The sequence below is a fragment of the Eucyclogobius newberryi genome, unplaced genomic scaffold (genome assembly GCF_026437365.1).
Source record: "Eucyclogobius newberryi isolate DKJ021-1_F unplaced genomic scaffold, fEucNew1.0.hap1 SCAF_7, whole genome shotgun sequence".
Classification (NCBI taxonomy): domain Eukaryota; kingdom Metazoa; phylum Chordata; class Actinopteri; order Gobiiformes; family Gobiidae; genus Eucyclogobius; species Eucyclogobius newberryi.
This window is the reverse complement of record NW_027316389.1, coordinates 5,754,064-5,780,823: the sequence shown is the minus strand read 5'-3', so window position 1 is coordinate 5,780,823 and position 26,760 is coordinate 5,754,064. Positions and strand designations below refer to the sequence as shown.

At 46.5% G+C, this 26,760-nt stretch overlaps 1 protein-coding gene across 10 annotated transcripts in view; it reads right to left on the bottom strand.

Annotated features, from left to right (window-relative positions):
- Positions 1-26,760, bottom strand: part of ap3b2 (adaptor related protein complex 3 subunit beta 2) — a 62,787-nt gene that overhangs the window by 3,959 nt on the left and 32,068 nt on the right. For 3 of the 10 annotated variants that reach the window (XM_072436035.1, XM_072436032.1, XM_072436030.1), the window contains exons 15-26: positions 26,245-26,421; positions 25,365-25,551; positions 24,413-24,543; positions 14,825-14,863; positions 12,980-13,094; positions 11,251-11,422; positions 8,921-9,092; positions 7,675-7,744; positions 6,791-6,900; positions 5,454-5,682; positions 5,116-5,200; positions 1,741-1,838 (exon numbers count right to left, since the gene is read on the bottom strand). In XM_072436035.1, coding sequence (XP_072292136.1) covers positions 1,741-1,838; positions 5,116-5,200; positions 5,454-5,682; positions 6,791-6,900; positions 7,675-7,744; positions 8,921-9,092; positions 11,251-11,422; positions 12,980-13,094; positions 14,825-14,863; positions 24,413-24,543; positions 25,365-25,551; positions 26,245-26,421 — 1,585 coding nt within the window. The remainder of the gene's footprint in view (positions 1-1,740; positions 1,839-5,115; positions 5,201-5,453; positions 5,683-6,790; positions 6,901-7,674; positions 7,745-8,920; positions 9,093-11,250; positions 11,423-12,979; positions 13,095-14,824; positions 14,864-24,412; positions 24,544-25,364; positions 25,552-26,244; positions 26,422-26,760) is intronic. The other 7 variants (XM_072436040.1, XM_072436037.1, XM_072436033.1 and 4 more) reach the window with 3 other exon arrangements.

The window sequence follows — 26,760 nt, the reverse complement described above, 5'->3', positions numbered from 1 at the left end:
CTCTCACTTTAATCATAACTTGTGATCTTTCCACTGCACCACACTCTGTGTCGGCCGAGGCTCTGAGCAGTTCTGACCCGGAAACACTGCATTCCTTTGACATTAGATCCTCACACTTCCTCAAACACAGAAGACGTTTCAGCTCAAGAGGTCGACACACGAGTGGCTCAGAAAAGACTGGACCCTCACGAGTGCAGTGACTGTGGTGAATACAGCCGTCGTCATGGACACAACATGAATGGGCACAAGAAAGTCACAAAAGTATTTAGATTATGTCGTTCTTCTACATTTCTATGCAGATTACCCGGCCTTCTTGGAGTCCTTGGGAGGGGTACTAGACAGTGCAATGACCGGGGACTCTACCATTGTTCTACTGGGGGACTTCAACGCCCACGTGGGCGACAGTGAGACCTGGAGAGGGGTGATCGGGAAGAACGGCTTCCCCGATCTGAACCCGAGCGGTGTTCAGTTATTGGACTTCTGTGCTTGCCACCATGTTCAAGCACAAGGCCGAAGATCAATGATCGACTTTGTTGTCGTGTCATGTATAGCTTATTGTTATTCTTATTTCATAACAGATTTAAACTGTTTCTCTTTTGACTTATTCATTGTTCATTGTTTTATGTTGCATCGATCACCAAGACAAGTTCAAGTTTGTGAATTCATTGACAACGACAATAAACCTTTTCTGATTCTGATAAACAAGTATGAAAAGACCATTTTATCACAAAAACATTGGTATTATGTCCAAAAAATACTAAAGCATTGATACTTTTCATCAATAACTGAGGTAAATCCTCAGTCCTTATATTTGCACCTTTGTTTGGTCGTTAGTTGCTCTGGTTTGTGATCATCCAAAGCGCTCGGCGACGCCTCGTTTGTGGACGTTTCCAGTGACTTTTGTGCAGAAGACAAAGCACAACGGATTCTAACAAAACCTTTTCAATCTGTAACATTTTCTCTGACATTTATGTCTTTGTTTCACATATTTTATCCAGACAAATCGCTCGCATCAGCTGTTCACGTGGAAACGCAATAATCCGATTACGCCGGAAATCAGACAAGGATCTTCTGTTGCCTGCGTGTAAATACAGCCGGTGTTTAAAGCGCCCCCTACAGGTCGGACCACTCATTGAACTCAAATACACTTACGTTTTATTTATTTAAATGTAGCTAAAAATTATTAAAATGTTATCACAGAATAGCTCATTTTTAGGTTTATACTTCCACTTCCTGTTTGTAATTGATGACATCACACTAGGAAATCATCTAATGTCACAATTTCTTTAAATTTGATGAATAAAAATACATGAGAGCGACTTTATTTTGTTGAATTCATGTTTAAAGAGTCAAAAACGTTGTTTGTTTGTGTAAAATCTGTATAAACTTTGACTGGTGTGATGTCACTTCCTGTCATTTTCTACAGATTTTTCAACGTTTTCTCCACAAATACCTGCTCGATTGGTGTAAAACTATAATATATATGTACAACAGGTATAAATACACCACATAAAGTCAAAACTAGTCAATCTTAAAAACCAGTCACACGCCCTTCAACTTCCTGTTGGATTAATACAAGTTACGTTTAACTCTTCTTTCATTTGAACTCTTGCGATGGAGTCAGCGGTTTCTGGAGCCCTCACGAGTCACGTTGTGTACATCGTCGCCCCGGTAACGCTGCAGAGCTGGTGCTGATGGAAAGGCCCAGAGGAGAAAGGACTTGTACGGGTTTGTTCTCACCTTGCTCCTTCTTGAACTCGTTCTCCGTCATGAAGAGTGGCCTCATCAGCTCGCCGACGGGAGGCTGGATCGACACGAAGAACTTCTTGGAGTTTGTGCTGAAAAAAAACAGAGGTGTCATGGTCACAGTCTGATCTGGATATATTATGTTTTGTCATGTTTTACTCACAGTCTTCTATCTCTGCTCCTCTTCGTTTCCCCCCTCCCTTCTTGTTCTCCCTCTGGTTACCGCCCCTTTTGTCTCTCAGCGCATCACTGTATCTCATTGTTAATCATTGGGTGTAGTATTTTAGGGGTTTGTTTTCCTCTGTTCAGTGCGAGATTGTCTGCGAAGCCCAGCTAGCCCCAGCAGTCGAGCGTTTTTGACTCTGACTCGACTCTGATTTCTGCCTACTCCTCGTGATTCCTGTTTGCCATCATCGACCTTGGACAGTCCTGAGATTTCCCTCTGCCTGGCCTCTGACATTGCTGTTTGACCTGTGTATCGAACCTGGAACGGATTTAAGACTATAACTCGCCTATTCTCTGACACCGTTATTTGCTGGATCTGACCACCGCTGGAAGGACTTTGTATTTTTTTTCTGTTTTATTCAATTAAAGACTGTTAAACCATCGCCTGTTTCCAGCTCCGTAATTGGCTCCGTTCTGCATCACTGCAGCCGCTGCACCGATCCGCCTGTCAATCTCACGCTCCATCCTTCCCTCTCTCGTGAGAGATACTTGAACTCCTCCACTTGGGGCAAGGACTCCCCACCCACCTGGAGAGGGCAAGCCAACTTTTTCCGGTCGAGAACCATGGCCTCGGATTTGGAGGTGCTGATTCTCATCCCAGCCGCTTCACACTCGCCTGCAAACTGTCCCAGTGCAGCTGCAGGTCCGGGTTTGATGGAGCCATCAGGACAACATCGTCTGCAAACAGCAGAGATGAAATCCTGTGGTCCCCAAACCGGACACCCTCCGACCCATGACAACACCCTCCGACCCCTGATTGCGCCTAGAAATTCTGTCCGTAAAAATTATGAACAGAACCGGTGACAAAGGGCAGCCCTGGCAGAGTCCAACATGCACTGGGAACAAGTCTGACTTACTGCCGGCAATGAACACAGCTCCTGCTCCGGTCATACAGGGACCGGACAGCCCTGAGCAAAGGGCCCCGGACCCCCTACTCCCGGAGCACCCCCCCAAAGGACACCCCAAGGGACACGGTCGAAAGCTTTCTCCAGATCCACATAGCATATGTGGACTGGTTGGGCAAACTCCCATGAACCCTCGAGCACCCGATGGAGAGTATAGAGCTGGTCCAGTGTTCCACGACCGGGACGAAAACCACTCTGCTCCTCTTGAATCCGAGGTTCGACTATCGGTCAGATTCTCCACTCCAGGACCTGGAATAGACCTCACCGGGGAGGCTGAGGAGTGTGATCACTCTGTAGTTGGAACAAACCCTCCGGTCCCCCTTCTTGAACAGAAGGACCACCACCCTGGTCTGCCAGTCCAGAGGCACGGTCCCCGACCGCCACGCGATGTTGCAGAGACGTGTCAGACAAGACAGTCCTACAACATCCATAGACTTTAGGTACTCAGGGCGGATCTCATCCACCCCCGGAGCCCTGCCACTGAGGAGTTTGCCAACAACCTCAGTGACTTCAGCTTGGGTGATGGACGAGTCAGCCTCTGAGTCCCCGGTCTCTGCTTTCTCTTCGGAAGTCGTGACGGTGGGATTAAGGAGGTCCTCAAAGTATTCCTTCCACCGCCCGACGACATCCCCAGTCGAGATCAGCAGGTCTCCACCCGCACTGTAAACGGTGTTGGTGAAGCACTGCTTTCCCTTCCTGAGGCGCCGGACAGTTTGCCAGAATTTCTTTGGGGCCCACCGATAGTCCTCCTCCATGGCCTCCCCGAACTCCTCCCAGCCCCGGGTTTTTGCCTCTGCGACAGCACGAGCTGCAGCCCGCTTGGCCTGCCGATACCTGTCAATGACCTCAGGAGACCCACAAGCCAGAGTGGCCTGATGTGCCTCCTTCTTCAGCCTCCACCACCGGGTTCGGGGGTTGCCGCCACGACAGGCATCGGAGACCTTGCGACCACAGCTCCGAGCAGCCGCATCAATATTGGAGGTAGAGAACATGGTCCACTCGGACTCAATGTCCCCAGCCTCCCCCGGGATATGGGAGAAGCTCTCCCGGAGGTGTGAGTTGAAGACCCTGCTGACAGAGGGTTCCGCAAGACGTTCCCAACAGACCCTCACAATGCGATTGGGTCTGCCAAGTCTGTCCGGCTTCCTCCTCCGCCAACGGATCCAACTCACCACCAGGTGGTGATCAGTTGACAGCTCTGCCCCTCTCTTCACCCGAGTGTCCAAGACACGCGGCCGGAGGTCAGATGACACGACAACAAAGTAGATCATTGACCTTGGCCATGTGCACTGATGGACACCCTTGTGCTTGAACATGGTGTCCGTTATGGACAATCCGTGGCTTGCACAGAAGTCCAATAACTGAACACCGCTCGGGTTCAGATCGGGGAAGCCGTTCTTCCCGATCATCCCTCTCCAGGTGTCACTGTCATTGCCCACGTGGGCGTTGAAGTCCCCCAGTAGAACAACGGAGTCCCCGGTCGATGCATTGTCCAGTACCCCTCCCAGGGACTCCAAGAAGGCCGGGTACTCTGCACTGCTGTTCGGCCTGTAGGCTGACACAACAGTGAGAGACCTGTCCCCCACCCGAAGGCCAATGAGCCCCTCCAGACACATAATAATGTGTCTGGAGATCTGGTCGTCGAGGCCCCTGCCGTCGACTGCCGCCCAGATCACTCTACACCGGCCCCTTATGGATCCTCCTGCGGGTGGTGGGCCCACGGGAGGGCGGCCCCACTTCGCTCTTTCGAGCTGTGCCCCGACCTGGCCACCAGACGCTCGCCGTCGAGCACTCATGCCAGGCCTGGCTCCAGGATGGGGCTCCGGTAACGTCAATCCGGGCGATGTAACTGGCCTTGTTGTTGAACTCATCATAAGGGGCTTCTGAACCGCTCTTGGTCTGACATGTCACTCAGGACCTGTTTGCCTTGGGAGATCCTACCAGGGGCTTAAAGCCCCCGACAACATAGCTCCTGGGATCATTCGGGCGCTCAAACCCCTCCACCACGTTTTGGTGTCGGTTAAAGGAGAAGCCTATGACATCACAAGTTTGGGAAATTTTAAACTGATTGTTTTTTGCGAGGCTCAGAGAAGAAGCGGAGAAGAGGAGCTCACAAACAGGAGCGTGACTGAAGCTAAACACAAGTCCAGTCATGTTTTAACGTTACAACAAAGCGATTCCTTCATGCCGTTCCATGACTTTGCTTGACACGCTGTAAAGTCATAAACGCCTCTCTCACCAGAGCTGGAAGTTTGCCGCTTGAGTGGAGTCGCAGAAGTCGACGCCCATCACGGCCGTGGTGGTTTCTCCGGCCGCCAGCGACTCTGCACAAACAACAACATTTACAACGTTTAAAAACGAGAGACGAGAAACACATCCAGTCAGACGCTCGGCCGCAGCACCTTTTCCACCACCAGAAAATGCTAGTTTACTGCGCGGCTATGCTAATAAACATTAGCCTACTCGCAGACAGTTTTATCTAGGGTGACCAGACGCCCCCTTAACCGAAAAAACCCCCACGGACGCATCAGACGCAACAGCGAGACAAACGCCGGCTCCCGACACCCCGTCCCTCACCAATCTCGGGGAAGTCCTTGACCCTCATGCCGGACTGCAGCTTGGCGTCCTCCACGTGCAGGCCGGACACGTCGGACGAGGAGTTGTTGGTGAAGTGGATTTGGACGGCGACCATGTTGGCGTCGGGGCTGAACGGCTGCCGGCTGAAGCAGTACTCGACCGTCAGGCCCTCTCCCGTGATCCTGTGCAGCAACTCGAAGGTCTTCACGGAGCTCGAGGGGGAGATCGCCTGCCAAAAGGTAAACGAAGTGAAGTTTCCACGGCGGTTTATACTACGTCTACGTCTGACGCATACGATAGTCCCGGTCGTATCTTTTGGGATCGCTATTTGGACCGAACCAACGAGAATGTGTTTTTAGAACGTTATTGAACCACAATGTCCAAAAAATAATCAATAACAGGCTTTATTCTTAAATATTTTCTATCTTGAAGCCTTTAAAGTGAAAAAGAAATACTTGTTTGACTGAAATAGCGCCATCTGGTGTTATCGCTCTCTATTACAGATTGTTTTCTATTAAAGCGATGAATGTAGTTAATGTGAAAAGGGTTTTTTATCTGTGAAAATAAAAAAGGGCGGCAAAATGTCATGGGAATTATTGAGAATTCGTGGGATTTGATGGGAATGGAACTGAAGATATATTACCGTTATATTACCCCAAAAACATGTTTAATAAATGGTTCTATAAAAAGAACAGCGACTGACCATTTTTCTTTTTTTTGAACATTTTTCTACACGACAGCGCTGAAGTTCTCATGGGAAACTTCCGGAAAACATTCATATTTTGCGCCCCCTTTCCAAACGTACTACTTTTATGGTTCTTCTTCTTTGGTGTTTTATGGCGGTAGTAGATGTAGGTTTTCTGTAGTCGTACGTCTTCAAAGTAAGTGTTTTACGCTATACGCAAAAAAAAAGTGAAAGTGAAAGATGATGTCACTGCTCTATTGTGACATCACAAAGACAAACATCATTTTACTACAATTAGAAGCGAATGTGTTTTTGTTGTTTTGTTACTCTCTTTCTTTCACTTCCTTTCTGTACTTTTTTTTTTTTTACGGTATAGCGTAAAACACAAACTTTGAAGATGTACAATTCCAGTAGGTGGCGGTAATGTAGCAGAAGAAGAAGAAGAAGAAGAAGAAGAAGAAGAAGAAGAAGAAGAAGAAGAAGAAGAAGAAGAAGAAGAAGAAGAAGAAGAAAATGGGAGTTTTCTCAGAACATTGCATTTCACACTCAATGTTTTCTTTTCAAATACATTAGTTTTACTCGTTTGTATTCATAATGAAATAATAAAGTCTACACAAGGAGCTCGGCGGCTGAAACAAGTCCTCGTTCTTACGGCGGGAGCGAGGACGCCGTCCGACAGCGACAGTCCCTCCAGGTCCGTGGCGAGGCTGCTGGACATGAAGGCGTTGACGGGCGTCGCCTGAGGAGACGGCGACGGCTCGACTGCAAAACAACAACACGTCACGTTACGTCGAAGACACGATCGGAGCGTGATTTAAACGATCCGTCCAAAAGAGAAAGAAAAGAGTCGCCACTCGCTCTGATCTTTCGAGCTGAAGACCGCGCTCTGTCACAGCGTCGGCTCAGAGTCCTGATTAAATATCATCATAAACATGTAAATATAAAAATGTAAAGATCCTGTGATTAAAAATGGAAGCTCAAATGTGTTCAGTTGTGTTTTTAATGATTTGTGGGATGTATTTTGAATTATGTCTGTTTTTCTTACTCCGGTCGTGTTTTGTGTGATTTTTCATGTTTGTATAATATATGTATATTTATATATTTTTGTTCTTTGTTCTTTAAAAAAAATGAAAAAATCTTAATAGAAAAGGATTGTCGCTGTACTCGCAGTTTTCCACCCGAGTTACACCAGTTTTAGTCTGGTTTAGACTAGAAAACGAAACACTGGATCTGGACGTGAAAAACAAATACTTCAAGTGTCATGAGTTTGACTTTGATCCTTTGCTGAATGTCTCTCCCTTTTCACGCTCGTCTGTAGTAAAACCTTCAGGTCGACGCGTCTTTAAAAACATTTGACTGTCGCAGAGTTAAAAGTACGTGTTTGTTTTCAGATGTTGTGTTGTATAAACTGAAATAATGTGTCGTTTGAAAAGGTCCAACTGCTTTTGATTCCGGATGTTTCAGACTGTGAATAAAAGATTTAATCGAAATAAAAATAAATCAATAAAAATGTAAGAATGTTAAGCACAAACTCACAGTCGTCCAGGTCGAGCAGAGACATCTCCTTCTTACTTTCCTTCTTTGCCTCTTTTTTCACCGGTTTCAACTCAATCTGAAATCAGACGTGTGAATGAACAATCGAGCGGCAGAAGAATCGAGAACAAACAAACAAACAAACAAACAAACAAACAAAGGTCAATTTGAGAAAAAGCCAACAGAAAGTCTTGAATCGTGAGACAGTTTAGTCGTAGAACAGAGTGACACGGTGGAGAGCGAGACGGAGGCGTTTGGAAGCCACGGCAACCGCACACAGAGCACCTCTCTCACGCCGTCGCCCGGGAACACGACGGGGTCATCGCCGCCGCCGTCTATGACCTCGTAACTCTGCTGGCGAGCTGTCGACGGGCCCTTAAACACGCAGCGTACAGCTTAGGTCAGCGCCGTGCCAATGACCACGGGGACGGTTTCGAAAGTGCGATGGATCCACGGTGAGCGGAAAAGTACCTCACAGGTTGTACTTTTCGACTTGTATTGTACGTTTGTAGCTGTGTATTTAAGTCACCTGCTCAGGGGTGTTTTATAGAATGTTTGTACTGTTTTGACACAGTACAAACACTTAAAACAACACCAAAGCTCAAAGAATGTGCAGATTGTTGTAAAATAAAGATCCAAAATGCTGCTAAAATTGCGTTTAAAAACTAGCTTGTAACCTGTACTCTGAGTAGTACAAATTTAACAACTGTACTTGTAACTGTACTTTTTCTTGAGTAAAAATATTCAGTACTTTATGTATTTAGTAATCACTGGTACAAAAACATAAGCCTGAAAACATATGCAAAACGCATTTGTTCTAAAAATGTATTTATTGAAATAAATCTAAAAAAAACAAATAATTAAATAAATAAAAAATTAAATGAAAAACTAATTTAAAAAAAAAACACCAACAACAATTGTGTTTCTCGTCTTGTTTTTCTTATTCTTAAAAAAAAAAAAAAAAAACACGAAAGTTGATATTAAAAAGAAGCAGAATGAATTTTCCAAAAATAATGATTTGACAGTTTAAACCACAATATGCCTCTTGTGTTCCATAATCTCTCACAACAACAAACGTGTGAAGACAACACATTATATTTATTCTATTGACAATAGAATAATTGTTATAAATATTTAACAACCCACCGCTGAATCTTACTCATGTCACAAAAACCTGAAAACAGTGTGAGAAAAGCCCTGAACACTTTGAGGACTCAAACGTCGAATTGTCTAAATGAAACCGTCAAACATCTCGAGTCCTCACCTTTTTCTTCTTCCTGGTCTCGGCCTCGGATTCGGACTCGTTGGACTCGGATTCGCTGCTCTCGGACTCGCTCTCGTCTGACTCAGACTCGGACTCGCTCGTCTTCCTTGCTTTGGGTTTCCTCTGTGGTTTCCTCTCCTCTTCACTGCTCTGCTCACTGGAAAAAAACACCATCGCATTTTCAGCAAAACGTTCATTTAGTTCATTCGCTAACGAGATTATCCGTGTGAACTACAGCGGTTTAGAAGCACCGGATCTGAACTGGGTCCAGAACACGACTGGTTCTGGTCCAGACTGGGACAGGAAATAGAACCACTATTCACAGTTTGAACAAGGAAAACGCAAAGCAGGACCAATGTTTGGATTACCGTATTTTCTGGACTATAAATCGCACTGGAGTATAAGTCGCACAAGCCAAAAAATTCTTAATAGAGAAGAAAAAAACATATATAAGTCGTACTGGAGTATAAGTCGCACCAGCCAAAAAATCCTTAATAGAGAAGAAAAAAACATATATAAGTCGCACTGGAGTATAAGTCGCACCAGCCAAAAAATGCTTAATAGAGAAGAAAAAAACATATATAAGTCGCACTGGAGTATAAGTCGCACCAGCCAAAAAATGCTTAATAGAGAAGAAAAAAACATATAAGTCGCACTGGAGTATAAGTCGCATCAGCCAAAAAATGCCCAATAGAGAAGAAAAAAACATATATAAGTCGCACTGGAGTATAAGTCGCACCAGCCAAAAAATGCTTAATAGAGAAGAAAAAAACAACTCACACTGGAGTATGAAATGCGATTGCAAGTGTGAAAATAACAAATAATATCACATATAAGTCGCTCCAGAGTATAAGTATATAAGTATAAATATAAGTATAAGTTGCACCCCGGCCAAAATTATAGTCTGCGACTTATAGTCCGGAAAATACGGTAAATTGAAAAGTTGACATTTTAAACACGTCCAAGAGCAGTAACATTTGAGCGAAAAATATGAACTGATGAATGAATAAAAAATCATGACTTAAAGACGTCCAAACTACAATTTTAACACGTTTTGTTTCGTGGAAATTATGTTAAATAACTGCAGTCCTGGCTAATTGCGACCGTTCAATTTGCACTTTTGATTTGTGCTGCAATCAAGTCAAAAATCACAAATTGAATGGTCGCAATTAGCAAGGACTGCAGCTATTTAACGAACATGATTTCCTTTGCCCGAGCTACAACGATCTTAGTTTAGACTTAGAATAACTGTGACTTTTGTTTTTCGGTTAGAGAACTAGCTCAAGATGATGTGATGTTTTAAAGTAGAATCAAGTAACATTTTCATCTTGTTAAACGTCTTTGTAAGGCCCTGTGATGGTTAAATCGGTACTTTCGGGGCGTTTGAAGTGTCCGTCATCGCCCCCTGCTGTCTCTGAGCGGAAAACCAGCCTCATAACTTAAACATCGACTTAAAAACAACTCTCCTGAGAAACCCTAGCTCTTTTTTTTAATATTCGGCAACGTGAAATGTTTTTGTGTGTAAGTCTTATTATAATAAAGGGGAAAAAAGAAAAAAATGTTTTGCGTCTGTTCTCTGACAGTGTAGTTTCACAAAGCACCTGCAGGGGGAGCTCTATCACAGGACCTATTTACTTAGTTCAGCTTTAGGAAAGGTAAAAACATGTAAATTGCTCAAGAACAAACTTGTATTTGTTTGGCACCGGTTTGAGCTCAGTTTAATTCTGATTTCAGAGATGATTTGTTTTTTTAGTCCTGGTTTAGTCTCAATGTGTGTAAATCCATCCTAAAATACATATACCAACACACAGATGTATTTTCCTACTTGTTCTCGGATTTTTGTCTTAACTAACTAACTGTCTATCACCCTGAGAACCTTCTGACTCGGATACTGGGCAAATGAATCTGTTAACACAATTATTTTGTATTTGACGAGTTAAAAGATTACTTTATACTTTTTAAATACACAATCAACCAAATGAGTAAATGTGTAAAAATGGTGACTGAAGACTTCTAGATAGAGAATATTTACAGGTAAAGTTTATAATTGCTCTATGTTACTGTTATAAAAGACTCATCACAATTACTCTAATTAGCCATTACAGCTCTTCTAAAGTAATATATTGTCAATTATTATGACTTTAATTTCTCATTTTACTCATATTGATGTCTATAATCTCCAAAAACCTTCTTAAATATGTCAAATTGACTACATTTTTACATTTCAAACACTATTCAATCTCATTCAAGTTGAAACGCTGATATAGTAAGTGCTGTAATCATTCACTTTTAACGTCTGTTCGTTGTGTTTTCACCTCTCGCTCTGGCGCACGGCCTTCTTCACTTCCTGCGTCTTCTTCTTGGCGCGCTTGGGCTCCTCGTCGTCCTCGTCCGACTCGGAGCCTTCGTCGCTCTCGTCGCTCTCCGATCTCGAGGCGCTCTCCTCGGATGCGCTGGCGCTGGCCGAGCCGCTGCCGCTGTCCATCTCTGCCACGGGACAAAACCAGGCTCAAAACACGAGAAAAGAGCTCAAAACACAAGAAACTGACTTTTTAAAACACGGTTCGATATGTGGCGTCTGACGACTTCTGGATAGAGAATATTTAAGAGTGTGTTATTGGTGAAAATGTGAAATAGTTTATCATTTTTTGCCATTTTGATTTAATAATGCCACTGTCTTTGTTAAAAAAGGTCCATCCATCCATCCATTTTCTACCGCTTGTTCCCTTTCGGGGTCGCGGGTGACTGGAGCCTATCCCAGTGACTTCGGGCCTTAGGCGGGGTACACCCTGGACAGTGGCCAACTTGTCGCAGGGCTTAAAAAAGGTCTAGTTTGACGCAAATAACTATTATCGTATTTTCCGGACTATAAGTCGCACCTGTATTCATAGTTTTGGCCAGGGTGCGACTTATACTTATATTTATACTTATATACTTGTATACTTAGACTTGTATGTGATATTATTTGTTATTTTCACACTTACAACTGCATTTCATACTCCAGTGCGACTTATATGTGTTTTTTTCTTCTCTATTATGCATTTTTTGGCTGGTGCGACTTATACTCCGGAAAATACGGCAATATGATGAGAAAACAAGACAACAATTATTTTTGTTTGTTTTTGATCAATTTATCATTTAAATAATAAACATTTTAACAGAATTTGAACTTGGCTCTGATTAGTTGAGTTGTAAGAATTAATATATTATGCTTTTTTAATGCAGATGTTCCCTGAATTGTTGACATTTAATCACAGACAGCTACGTTCTTAATATCTATAATAATTACAGATTGATTGAGTAACAGTTGTTTCTGGATTTTAGCAGGAATTACTCAGATGAAACAATAAATAAAGTTGTCGTGGTCTGACGTGGATGAAAACGCTGTTAAATGAATGGGAAGCGCAACTTTTTCATCTCCGGAAGATATTTCAAAGAGTATTTCAAGCGCAACTAATTCCAGTCGAGCCCTGATTGAGTCGTTGACATGGCGTTAGCTCAACAGATCGGTCATCATCGGGTTAATTAGGATTTTCTTGCTCATACGTCAGCATTAGCGCCGATGCATTTCAACGGTAGAGTTAGCATTAGCCACCAAACGGTCTTTTTCAGCTGTTTTGGCGACTGAAAACCACTCGACCGAACGCAAGCAACAGCAGAGGAGAGTTAGCAAACATTACTGCGTGTAGCAATGTTTTGTGTAGCGAAAAATTTGCATAAATGCTCAAAACTTGATAAAAATGTCTTCAATCTGACGTCTAAATCCCAAAAAAAGATGGCGGACCACAACAGTTTGACCGGGATAATGGTGTTTTGTTTCATCGAGCAGCATCAAGTCTGCGTTTAGTTCCCTTTCAAAATTGGAGATAGAAGTTATGAACAGTTTGCCTGCGTTTGTCTTATGTTTGTCTTACGTTTTTTGTTTTGCTGCCTCATTAAAAGTGAATAAGACAGTGTTTACATCAGTGTACACAACGTTTCTAAGCACTAAAGTCACTCCCGGAAGCGTCACTAATGATGCTAAATCGCGCGTCCTTTAGTTACCGCTGTCCGCCGACTCCGTGGGCCCCGATTCTTCCTCCGAGTCAGAGTAAAACGGCTTCTCCACCTTCTTCTCCTTCCTCTTCTCCCGAGCGCTGCACTTGGACCATTCGGGAACCTGTCGGGAAACAAGCGACTGTCTTCAACACCGAGCGCATTTGTAGTTTTAGATTGTGTCTTTGGAGAGGACTTTGGGCGGGTAAGAGCAGCACTAACTGGGCCACACACACGCACAGCCAAACCAAGCCATATATAACGCTACAGAAAAGAGCTCTGCCGATGTAGTTTAGCACCGGGTAAAGCCTTCATGACCACAGGCAGAAATGGAGTCTAGTTTAGGGGCTTTGTCAGTAGTATTTTGTAAAAGTTGGTATATTAGATACTTAGGGAAACATACACGAAGCAGGATATATCTGAACTCTTTTGCAGTTTGGCGTTGCCGGCAGGATTTGTAGTCTGAGGCTGCATTTAATGATTCTTTTTGTAATCGACAAGTTTAACGATTACTTATTTTGTATGTAGAAACCTTTTGAATACATTTTCGAACTAAAAAAGGTTGAAATATGATGACTAAAGGCTTGTAAATAGAGAAAGTTTACAAGTAAAGTGTATTGTTTGTGAGTCAGTTTTTGACATTTTGATTTAATAACGCCGCTGTATTTGTTATAAACAGGTCCGTTTGTATGTGTTCTAGAGTCTGTATTGTCCAGATAATTATTACAATTGTCAAAATCTGACTACGGTTATATGTCGATGAATCATTGCTACTTTCAAAACCACAATAACAGTTTTGAAAAAGCAGTTTTTGAGACAATACAATATATACTGTCATTTTCAACATACAATAATATGAATTTACCATGCGTGGGCTTATTCTAGTCCTGAAAAAGCTCAAGATACTTCTAAAACTGTTTACGAGTAGTTGTAGTAGAAGTATCGATTTTCTGTACTTCTGACTTACTACTTCTAGTCCACGGTTGTTCTTTAATTCAATATTTAAAAGTCACGTTGCGGAAAGATTTTTACTGAATTGGAGTGTTTTAATCAAATACACTTTATATTTACACATTTTCCCTGTCATTTTTGGCATTGGAGTCAAAAAAACGTAATTTCTCAGCTCATGGCATGTTTTGGAACCTACGTTTAGACCGGTTAACGAGTATTTGATTACTAATTGGTATTTAAATAATCGTCTAGGTCTTTAGCCTGTACTTTAACATAAGTCTCGCTGTTTAGAACTCGTAACGTTTGAGCGGGTTGTTTACTTTTCAAACTACTCTCCTTACGATCCAAACAACATTGTCAAAATCAAACGTCGCCAGTTTCTTAGCAACAAACGAACGCCGCATTCAACTGGACCTTGAAACGCGGCGCTGTAAAGAGAATGGAAAAACTGTCGCGATATATTACGTTTCTTTCCTCCGCTGCAAATTTGCTTTTCCTTTGCACAGAAATCACAAAAGCATCTAACGGCACCGCGTTCACAAAATACTGCGCCGCCCCTTTAAGAGAAGCTGTGGTCGGCCCCTTTCGCATTTGAGCCGACCGAGCTCGCGCGGCAGTAAAAGCTAACGAGAGCGGCCGGGAAAATGCGGCAAAAACCAAGAAGGAAAACCACAAATTCAATTATTAAAAATCAAAAAATATTTCTTAATTTAATTTCTTTGATAGTTTGGCCCAAATGAAAAAAATAGGCTAGGTTTCGGCGTTAGCGACAACTACGGTATTATGCGGGGGGTCGGCAAAGCACTGAGGGGGGGTTTTGCTGCTGGAGTTTGTGCTAAAAATGGGATTGCGGTTTGGTTAATTATCAAGGAAGTTGGGGCTGTTCGCCGCTGACGGACTCACACTTGTTAACGTAGTGACCCTTTCGAGCAGCGCAAAAACCTGGCAGACGAGGAAAAGGGAAAAAGAAAAATAAACACAGAGGGGTGGATGCGGGATTGGGGGGGGAGGGGGGAGGAGTGAGAAAGAAAGGAAGATAAAGTTTAAAATTCAAGAAGGAAAAAACAGTCGAGAAACAGGAGGTGAGAACAGTTCAAGAGATCACAGAGACCAGATCATTACCCGAGATTATTCGTTAGCAAAATGAGGCTTTAACGAGAGCGGCGGCCTTCAGAGCAGCGTCACGGACCAGGAGGTGTGACCTTTGACTCCTGTCATATTTATACAGACTAATATTAGCATGTTGTTACTGTGCTGTAAAGGATTATTTAAATACATCATTAACAAAACACGTGGCGACTGAAGGATTCTGGACAGAAGAGTGTACTGTTGATGTAAAACAATTTAAATGAGTTTTAGAGTCTGTATTGTCCAGATAATTATTACGATTGTCAAAGCACAACTACCTAAGAACTTAGTCGATTAATTGTCGCAGCCCGATAAAGTGAGTTTATTACTAAAATTATGTAATATATAATGCTTTTTTATTATTATACTGTTATATCATAATATGTGTTGATTGTAGAAGTAGTTGTTGTTGTAGTAGTAGTAGTAGTAGTAGTAGTAGTTGCAGTAGTTGTAGTACTTTCCAAACGTCCACACTCAAAGTCCAGGCTGAAACAGAAGTACTGCCCCTGCAGGAGAAGTACTGCCCCTGCAGTAGAAGTACTGCCCCTGCAGTAGAAGTACTGCGCCTGCAGGAGAAGTACTGCGCTTGCAGTAGAAGTACTGCGCCTGCAGGAGAAGTACTGCCCCTGCAGTAGAAGTACTGCGCCTGCAGGAGAAGTACTGCGCCTGCAGGAGAATTACTGCGCCTGCAGTAGAAGTACTGCGCCTGCAGGAGAAGTACTGCCCCTGCAGTAGAAGTACTGCGCCTGCAGGAGAAGTACTGCCCCTGCAGTAGAAGTACTGCGCCTGCAGGAGAAGTACTGCGCCTGCAGGATAAGTACTGCACCTGCAGTAGAAGTACTGCGCCTGCAGTAGAAGTATTGCGCCTGCAGTAGAAGTATTGCACCTGCAGTAGAAGTACTGCGCCTGCAGTAGAAGTATTGCGCCTGCAGTAGAAGTATTGCACCTGCAGTAGAAGTACTGCGCCTGCAGTAGAAGTATTGCGCCTGCAGTAGAAGTACTGCGCCTGCAGTAGAAGTACTGCGCCTGCAGTAGAAGTATTGCACCTGCAGTAGAAGTACTGCGCCTGCAGTAGAAGTATTGCACCTGCAGTAGAAGTATTGCGCCTGCAGTAGAAGTATTGCACCTGCAGTAGAAGTACTGCGCCTGCAGTAGAAGTATTGCGCCTGCAGTAGAAGTACTGCGCCTGCAGTAGAAGTACTGCGCCTGCAGTAGAAGTACTGCGCCTGCAGTAGAAGTACTGCGCCTGCAGGAGGCCGCTCTCGTTAAAAAATACTCCAATATAACGAGTTCAGTCAGAAAACAGCAGAAAACAAAAGAGTCAAACAACAGCACTTCATAAAAGGCGTTTAGAGTGAATGTCTTCATCTGTGACAAAGTGCCAGGGCATCTGAGGTGAACGTGATGAGGTGATGATGTCATGGGTCAAGGCACAAGAGGCTCATGGGAAACACACTTTAAAATAACATCACTCACGTAGAAGTAAATGAGACTCAAATGAGAGTAAAAAGTATTTGGAGAGATTAAACCAGCCGTATATGGGGAAAGTTAACGGTTAATTCACTTCTGGTGAATGTCTTGAATATAATGTACGTAAATACAGAACAGTGGGCGGAGACAGGGGGTAAGAGAAAACAGAAATGTTCAGAAACTCAAATCCAGGACAATACGTCACTCAAACATGCAAAACGTGCGTGAAATGATCGAAACACAGCTTCGGATTAAATAACAATAAAGGAACGCAGTTAAAACCTGGTAAAAAGGTCATAAAAGTGGATTTGAATGTAAAGTACGCTACAAATACATTAAAATATAACTTAAAGTGGCTTATAAACTAACTTAGATGACTAATTAGGAAAGCGAGGAATACATTTGCACCGCTACAAACTGTTTAAAATGAACTACTTCTGTAAAAATGATGTACTTTTATTTGCAACCACCACAGACTAGTTTAGGACTCCAACGAACACCATCAGCAGTATCAATCATCACTAAAAACTAAAACCTATTTTTTCTGTTTCTCTTGTAACGGAATAACGCAGAAGACGATTTATTCCATCCCTGAATCAGTTGACGTCTATTTAAAAAAATCGATGAGTTGCGATCTAAAGTAAAGTGAAGAGAGTCACACAGGGTGAGCGCCCCCCGTGGGCTGAAGAGAGTCACACAGGTTGAGCGCCCCCTGTGGGCTGAAGAGAGTCACACAGGGTGAGCGCCCCCTGTGGGCTGAAGAGAGTCACACAGGGTGAGCGCCCCCTGTGGGCTGAAGAGAGTCACACAGGTTGAGCGCCCCCTGTGGGCTGAAGAGAGTCACACAGGGTGAGCGCCCCCTGTGGGCTGAAGAGAGTCACACAGGGTGAGCGCCCCCTGTGGGCTGAAGAGAGTCACACAGGGTGAGCGCCCCCTGTGGGCTGAAGAGAGTCACACAGGTTGAGCGCCCCCTGCGGGCTGAAGAGAGTCACACAGGGTGAGCGCCCCCCGTGGGCTGAAGAGAGTCACACAGGTTGAGCGCCCCCCGTGGGCTGAAGAGAGTCACACAGGTTGAGCGCCCCCCGTGGGCTGAAGAGAGTCACACAGGTTGAGCGCCCCCTGTGGGCTGAAGAGAGTCACACAGGTTGAGCGCCCCCCGTGGGCTGAAGAGAGTCACACAGGTTGAGCGCCCCCTGTGGGCTGAAGAGAGTCACACAGGTTGAGCGCCCCCTGTGGGCTGAAGAGAGTCACACAGGTTGAGCGCCCCCTGTGGGCTGAAGAGAGTCACACAGGGGGTGAGCGCCCCCTGTGGGCTGAAGAGAGTCACACAGGTCACACACTGCAGCGTCACACTTTGCACCTCTCTCCAGTCGCCCAACAGACCGATGCGAGTCTCGCCCGAGTCTACCGCCTCGTCAGTCTGTGGAAACAAGCTCACAGCGTCAGCTCCACCAGTCCAGACCAAGACCCAGAGTCCAGACCATGGTCATGTACAGACCCAGAGTCCAGAGTCCAGACCCAGAGTTCAGACCCAGAGTCCGGACCCAGAGTCCAGACCCAGAGTCCGAACCATGGTCAAGTACAGACCCAGAGTCCAGAGTCCAGAGAGTCCAGACCCAGAGTCCGGACCCAGAGTCCAGACCCAGAGTACAGACCGAGAGTCCAGACCCAGAGTCCAGACCGTGAGTCCAGACCGTGAGTCCAGACCCAGAGTCCAGACCCAGAGTCCAGACCGTGAGACCGTGAGACCGTGAGTCCAGACCCAGAGTCCAGACCCAGAGTCCAGACCGTGAGACCGTGAGACCGTGAGTCCAGACCCAGAGTCCAGACCGTGAGTCCAGAACCAGAATCCGGACCGTGAGTCCAGACCCTGAGTCCAGACCCAGAGTACAGACCGAGAGTCCAGACCCAGAGTCCAGACCGTGAGACCGTGAGTCCAGACCCAGAGTCCAGACCGTGAGTCCAGAACCAGAGTCCGGACCGTGAGTCCAGACCCTGAGTCCAGACCCAGAGTACAGACCGAGAGTCCAGACCCAGAGTACAGACCGTGAGTCCAGAACCAGAGTCCAGACCGTGAGTCCAGACCCTGAGTCCAGACCCAGAGTACAGACCGTGAGTCCAGAACCAGAGTCCGGACCGTGAGTCCAGACCCTGAGTCCAGACCCAGAGTACAGACCGAGAGTCCAGACCCAGAGTACAGACCGTGAGTCCAGAACCAGAATCCGGACCGTGAGTCCAGACCCTGAGTCCAGACCCAGAGTACAGACCGAGAGTCCAGACCCAGAGTCCAGACCGTGAGACCGTGAGTCCAGACCCAGAGTCCAGACCGTGAGTCCAGAACCAGAGTCCGGACCGTGAGTCCAGACCCTGAGTCCAGACCCAGAGTACAGACCGAGAGTCCAGACCCAGAGTACAGACCGTGAGTCCAGAACCAGAGTCCAGACCGTGAGTCCAGACCCTGAGTCCAGACCCAGAGTACAGACCGTGAGTCCAGAACCAGAGTCCGGACCGTGAGTCCAGACCCTGAGTCCAGACCCAGAGTACAGACCGAGAGTCCAGACCCAGAGTACAGACCGTGAGTCCAGAACCAGAATCCGGACCGTGAGTCCAGACCCTGAGTCCAGACCCAGAGTACAGACCGAGAGTCCAGACCCAGAGTCCAGACCGTGAGACCGTGAGTCCAGACCCAGAGTCCAGACCGTGAGTCCAGAACCAGAGTCCGGACCGTGAGTCCAGACCCTGAGTCCAGACCCAGAGTACAGACCGAGAGTCCAGACCCAGAGTACAGACCGTGAGTCCAGAACCAGAGTCCAGACCGTGAGTCCAGACCCTGAGTCCAGACCCAGAGTACAGACCGTGAGTCCAGAACCAGAGTCCGGACCGTGAGTCCAGACCCTGAGTCCAGACCCAGAGTACAGACCGAGAGTCCAGACCCAGAGTACAGACCGTGAGTCCAGAACCAGAGTCCAGACCGTGAGTCCAGACCCTGAGTCCAGACCCAGAGTACAGACCGTGAGTCCAGAACCAGAGTCCAGACCGTGAGTCCAGACCCTGAGTCCAGACCCAGAGTACAGACCGAGAGTCCAGACCCAGAGTCCAGACCGTGAGACCGTGAGACCGTGAGTCCAGACCCAGAGTCCAGACCCAGAGTCCAGACCGTGAGACCGTGAGTCCAGACCGTGAGTCCAGAACCAGAGTCCGGACCGTGAGTCCAGACCCTGAGTCCAGACCCAGAGTACAGACCGTGAGTCCAGAACCAGAGTCCAGACCGTGAGTCCAGAACCAGAGTCCAGACCGTGAGTCCAGACCGAGAGTCCAGACCCAGAGTACAGACCGAGAGTCCAGACCCAGAGTCCAGACCCAGATTCCAGACCGTGAGTCCAGACCCAGAGTCCAGACCCAGAGTCCAGACCGTGAGTCCAGACCCTGAGTCCAGACCCAGAGTACAGACCGTGAGTCCAGACCCAGAGTACAGACCGTGAGTCCAGACCCTGAGTCCAGACCCAGAGTACAGACCGTGAGTCCAGAACCAGAGTCCAGACCCAGAGTATAGACCGAGAGTCCAGACCCAGAGTACAGACCGAGAGTCCAGACCCAGAGTACAGACCGAGAGTCCAGACCCAGAGTCCAGACCCAGAGTCCAGACCGTGAGTCCAGACCCTGAGTCCAGACCCAGAGTACAGACCGAGAGTCCAGACCCAGAGTCCAGACCGTGAGACCGTGAGACCGTGAGTCCAGACCCAGAGTCCAGACCCAGAGTCCAGACCGTGAGACCGTGAGTCCAGACCGTGAGTCCAGAACCAGAGTCCGGACCGTGAGTCCAGACCCTGAGTCCAGACCCAGAGTACAGACCGTGAGTCCAGAACCAGAGTCCAGACCGTGAGTCCAGAACCAGAGTCCAGACCGTGAGTCCAGACCGAGAGTCCAGACCCAGAGTACAGACCGAGAGTCCAGACCCAGAGTCCAGACCCAGATTCCAGACCGTGAGTCCAGACCCAGAGTCCAGACCCAGAGTCCAGACCGTGAGTCCAGACCCTGAGTCCAGACCCAGAGTACAGACCGTGAGTCCAGACCCAGAGTACAGACCGTGAGTCCAGACCCTGAGTCCAGACCCAGAGTACAGACCGTGAGTCCAGAACCAGAGTCCAGACCCAGAGTATAGACCGAGAGTCCAGACCCAGAGTACAGACCGAGAGTCCAGACCCAGAGTACAGACCGAGAGTCCAGACCCAGAGTACAGACCGTGAGTCCAGACCAAGCTCACACACGTCGGAAAAATAGCTCGGAAACTCAAAAAAGCTGCTGTCCGACTTAAACACATGAGTCTTTTGAGTGTTTCTCTGTCGCTGTCACTGGTGTGAGAATCCTCGTCCAGGAGAGTTCCACAAGACAAAGATTCAGTTGTATCATCTGGACTTTGAGGTTTTTTTGCAAAAACTAAACATTTCGACTCTCATCCGAGAGTCATTCTTAATCTGCGAATCCAGACCAGGAACTCAGATATTTATCCTATTCATTAAACCCCGCCCACCGGGCGGAGCCTCCTGGTGAAAAGGTGTTGTTGGTTTCAACAGAAACTAAACCTCTCGCTCTGGCCACAAAAGTAAAATGAATCATAGTTTCATCTTTTCCACAGAACACGGACTAAACCAAACCATTTCCTCTCCAGCGACTTCCACCGCTTCATCAGCGCTAACGCACTTCGATTACGTCAAGAAATAATCTCATTTCCTCCAAGAGCTTGAGCCTGTCGTGGTGAAAGATCGATGCGTTTTCGATTTCCTTTGACCAGTGTGATCTCTCTGACCAGTGTGATCTCTCTGACCAGTGTATTCTCTCTGACCAGTGTATTCTCTCTGACCGATGTCATCTCTCTGACCGGTGTCATCTCTCTGACCAGTGTCATCTCTCTGACCGGTGTCATCTCTCTGACCAGTGTCATCTCTCTGACCAGTGTGATCTCTCTGACCGATGTCATCTCTCTGACCGGTGTCATCTCTCTGACCGGTGTGATCTCTCTGACCAGTGTGATCTCTCTGACCGATGTCATCTCTCTGACCAGTGTGATCTCTGTGACCGCTGATGTCGGTTATAACATAAAGACTGGCATTTCATGATCGATTGTTGTTCGATACAAACCTCATGTTTTACAGCATTTCAAAAGTGGAGACGACTACACAGAGTTTAAATAAGCAACAAACAAGGACTAAACCAGGTCCAAATAAAGACTTCAACAGGTCTAAACAAGGACTAAACAAGGTATAAACCAAGACTAAACCAGGTCCAAACAAGGACTAAACAAGGACTAAACAAGGCATAAATCAAGACTAAACCAAGGTCCAAACGGGGACTAAACCAGGTCTAAATCAAGACTAAACCAGGTCTAAATCAAGACTAAACCAGGTCCAAACAAGGAATAAACCAGGTCTAAATCAAGACTAAACCAGGTCTAAATCAAGACTAAACCAGGTCTAAATCAAGACTAAACCAGGTCCAAACAAGGAATAAACCAGGTCTAAATCAAGACTAAACCAGGTCTAAATCAAGACTAAACCAGGTCTCAATCAAGACTAAACCAGGTCCAAACAAGGAATAAACCAGGTCTAAATCAAGACTAAACCAGGCCTAAATCAAGACTAAATCAGGTCTAAATCAAGACTAAACCAGGTCTAAACAAGGACTAAACCAGGTCTAAATCAAGACTAAACCAGGTCTAAATCAAGACTAAACCAGATCTAAATCAAGACTAAACCAGGTCTAAACAAGGAATAAACCAGATCTAAATCAAGACTAAAGCAGGTCCAAACGAGGACTAAACCAGGTCCAAATCAAAACCAAACCAGGACTAAATCAAGAAAAACACAGGTCTAAATCAAGACTAAACCACAGCCAAGTGTGATCGAGGCTGGACATAAAACCGACACGAAACGAAGGCAAAATGTAACTAAAAAAAGTGGAATGCTTGTCTTTGAGACGGTCCAAAACACTGCGCTGAAAGTAAAATGTGTTATTAACATATTTGAAACCAACGACAACAAAATCAAGCCTTGAGGTCACGGGGTTAAACCTGTGACACGCCCAAGCTTTGATCTTTGCACTTCAAACACACACAAAAGCAAAAGCGTTGGCGATGAACCGATGGCACATGACTGGAGCGCGATGACACGAGGGGGAAATTGCATGGCATAAATTTGATCGTTAAGAAGTGATTAACGATTTAGACTGGATTGGCTTTTCCCCTTATGTGCGACTGGCTCAGACAAAGAGGAGAGCGAGACGGTGCTGCAGAGACGTTTGCGACTGCGTTCACGCTCCGAAAAACTGCCCCAGAGATTCATTTTTTATCACATTTCTAAACGTGGAGACGACGCCCGTCCGCTCACGTTAACGGTGTTTAAATCTGTCGAATTCGTGCCTAACTTGATCAAATGTTTGCTAATTAGGTGTAGACTGATGTTTGTCTTTTGTCTAAAAAATGCTTTAGTTTATGTGAAAATGTTCGGTTCTTCAGCTGTAATCTAATTCAAAAATGTCTCGAACGAGTTTAAAAGCTGCATTTTTTTCACTTTTTGTCTCTAAGAAATGCTCCCGACTTGGATTAATTGCAATGTTTTACAACCTGGGTGTTACGAATCTGGCAAAAAATGGATGAGAACTCTTTCCCGAGCGGTTCCATGCGCTCACGACGTGTTCAGGACTAGAGTTTGTCGATAACTACCTCGTTAAAAGCGCGAGTCTTTTAACTAGTTTGGCTACAAAGTCCGTCCTCCCGCTGCAGTTTTAACCACTTGCGCCGCCTGCTGCTGTAGAAAGATATTGCACGGTCTTTGTCACGGCGACGGTCAAGAGCGTTTACACGGCGAAACTTGCGAGGAGACCGGAAAAGACGTGGAGGGACCAGTTGTCTCCTTGACTCGCCGACCTATTGGTACGAAAGAACCATTTTTAGAGCTTTAATCGAGGCGAGTAATACAGTAATTACGGCCCTTTTTTTAATTTCCCGCATTTGTGTCATGTTCTTCTGAGTTCACGTTGGATCGGAGTCTAATCTCGGCCCGATATCGAGCTAAAACTAAGAGCGATAACGGAAACGCCGTCCGAACCGATGGGATACGTTTTGTCGTAGTGCGAATGTAGCTGACAACTTCTAAAATAGAGGTGTTTCATGCCTTCGCAGTGCATCCATTTGGACCGGCCCAAACAGGATGGTCCGGCCCAAATAGGATGGTCCGGCCCAAACAGGATGATCCGGGCCAAACAGGATGGTCCGGCCCAAACAGGATGGTCCGGGCCAAACAGGATAGTCCGGGCCAAACAGGATGGTCGGGCCTAAACAGGATGGTCCGGCCCAAACAGGATGGTCCGGCCCAAACAGGATGGTCCGGGCCAAACAGGATGGTCCGGGCCCAAACAGCATGGTCCGGGCCAAACAGGATGGTCCGGGCCAAACAGGATGGATCCAGCCCAAACGGGATGGTCCGGGCCAAACGGGATGGTCCGGCCCAAACAGGATGGATCCGGGCCAAACAGGATGGTCCGGGCCAAACGGGATGGTCCGGGCCAAACAGGATGGTCCGGGCCAAACAGGATGGTCCGGCCCAAACAGGATGGTCCGGCCCAAACAGGATGGTCCGGGCCCAAACAGCATGGTCCGGGCCAAACAGGATGCCGTTCGTGGGTCGATGCAATGCCAATGCGATGCCAATGGAGCGTGGTGGTTGTAATGGTGTTATATTGGAGTAGGAGTGACTCGCGGGGCCACGCCCGAGCTCCGGAGCAGCACCCCCTCGCGCCCCTCTTCCGCCCGGGACGTTTCGGGGGTGGGGGGTGGGGTCGGGGGCGGGGTTTGGGTCGCCGTGTGTCTCTGTATGTTACTGTTCCCACTGCACGCACAGACTCCTTCACCTCCACGTTGCGCACGGAGGGGTCGGGGGCGGACTCGGGCCAGTCGGGCAGCTCCTGGTAACCCCCGGCTTTGGCGTTCAGCAAGTGGGACAGAGACCCCAACTGGAAGTGGTCTCGATCTGGACGGAGCGGGAAGAGGAGGAGGAGAAAGTGTGGGAAAAGATCATGTAATTCAGTGGTTTAATGTGAGTGAATCCACGTTTAACAAGTTGTAAAGAACATTAAAGCATTAAAAAGGAGACATATTACACTAGTATTTATTAACAAACATACATAAATCATTATTTTACCAACGTTTATTTTATTACTCGTCAAATGCTTCTTCCTAGTGTACATTGAGGTGTTTAAAGTGCCACTTCCTCTGCGTCTCGTTTATTCCGCTTTAATTACATTTTTAAAGTGCCTATGACAGGTTTTTACAATTTTCTAATTTTGACTTTATTTGGTGTATTTATACGTGTTGTACATGTAAATTATAGTTTTACACCGATCGAGCGGGTATTTGTGGAGAAAATTTTGAAAAATCTGTAGAAAATGACAGGAAGTGACATCACACTCATTCCAGTCAAAGTTTATGCAGAATTTACACAAAAGAAACAAGTATTTTGACTCTTTAAACATGAATTCAACAAAATAAAGTCACTCTTGTGTATTTTTATTCATCAAATAAAAATTTAAAAAAGTGACCTGGTAACTTCCTAGTGTGATGTCATCAATTACAACCAGGAAGTGAAATTATAAACCGCAAAAATGTGCTATTCTGTGATTTTTTTAGCAAAATTCTAAATTTATCTGAACTGCATTTTAGTTCAATGAGTCCGACCTGTAGGGGGCACTTCACCATTTGCTGCTGGAAACATAATTACCTACCTACATAATTACCGTTTGTGTTAATGACGCAAACGAGCGCACAGTACAGTACTTTGTGAGCGTGGAGCACCTTTGAAGGGAGACTCCAGCACCGGCGCCGGCTTCAGGGCGAGGAACAGCTTCTTGGCGTACTTGCTGAGGGCGCCGCTCTTCTCCGTGGGGACGATGAGCTGCCGGATGAACCGCGCCCGGTCACGGATGTCGTAGTTCTGGTCGTACTTCGCCAGATTCAGAACGTACTGCGTCAGGAGCTTCGTCTGGAAACAAAGAACAAGTGTAGGGGTCGATTTGTGTTTCCATCGCACGACAGGAAGGGTTCAGGCGGAGTGTTTTCTGTCACTGAAGAGTCGTAAATCTCCATGGTAAGGCTCTACACGCTCGGCTCTGGACCAGGTTTGGAGCTGGTTCAGGACCTGCTCTGGACCTGGCTGAGATCTGGTTCAGGATCTGCTCTGGACCTGGCTGAGATCTGGTTTAGGACCTGCTCTGGACCTGGCTGAGATCTGGTTCAGGACCTGCTCTGGACCAGGTTTAGAGCTGGTTTAGGACCTGCTCTGGACCAGGTTTAGAGCTGGTTTAGGACCTGCTCTGGACCTGGCTGAGATCTGGTTCAGGACCTGCTCTGGACCAGGTTTAGAGCTGGTTTAGGACCTGCTCTGGACCAGGTTTAGAGCTGGTTTAGGACCTGCTCTGGACCAGGTTTAGAGCTGGTTTAGGACCTGCTCTGGACCTGGTTTAGATCTGGTTCAGAACCTGCTCTGGACCTGGTTTGGATCTGGTTTTAGAGTTTGAAAACCCGACATGGACCGATCAGCAATAATAAGACTTTCTACAGTGTTTTTTCTACAGTGCTTGAATATAAAAAGTACAGATTGACTTTGACGTATTCTTGACGTGAGTTTAGCGTGCCGCACCTGTCGCACCTGTCGTACGTGTCGCACCTGTCGCACCTGTTTGGAGTTGGTGAGGTAGAGCTTCGCCGCCAGGTTCAGGATCTGTAGCTTAACGATGTCCTCTTCGTTTGTGAAGGACTTGGCCATTTTCCTCAGGACGTCGGGAGCGATCTTTGGGACGTGTTCGCAGTATTCTCCAATCAGCCACAGGATGCTGGCCCTCGCCATGGGAACCTGAAGGGAGAAGATGCTGTCAGTCACACACCTGGGCACCAGCAAGAGGCCGGTCCATGTTTAGTCGTGACTCTGGCACCAGCAGGAGGCCGGTCCATGTTTATTTCTGACTCTGGCACCAGCAGGAGGCCGGTCCATGTTTAGTCCTGACTCTGGCACCAGCAGGAGGCCGGTCCATGTTTAGTCCTGACTCTGGCACCAGCAGGAGGCCGGTCCATGTTTAGTCCTGACTCTGGCACCAGCAGGAGGCCGGTCCATGTTTAGTCCTGACTCTGGCACCAGCAGGAGGCCGGTCCATGTTTAGTCCTGACTCTGGCACCAGCAGGAGGCCGGTCCATG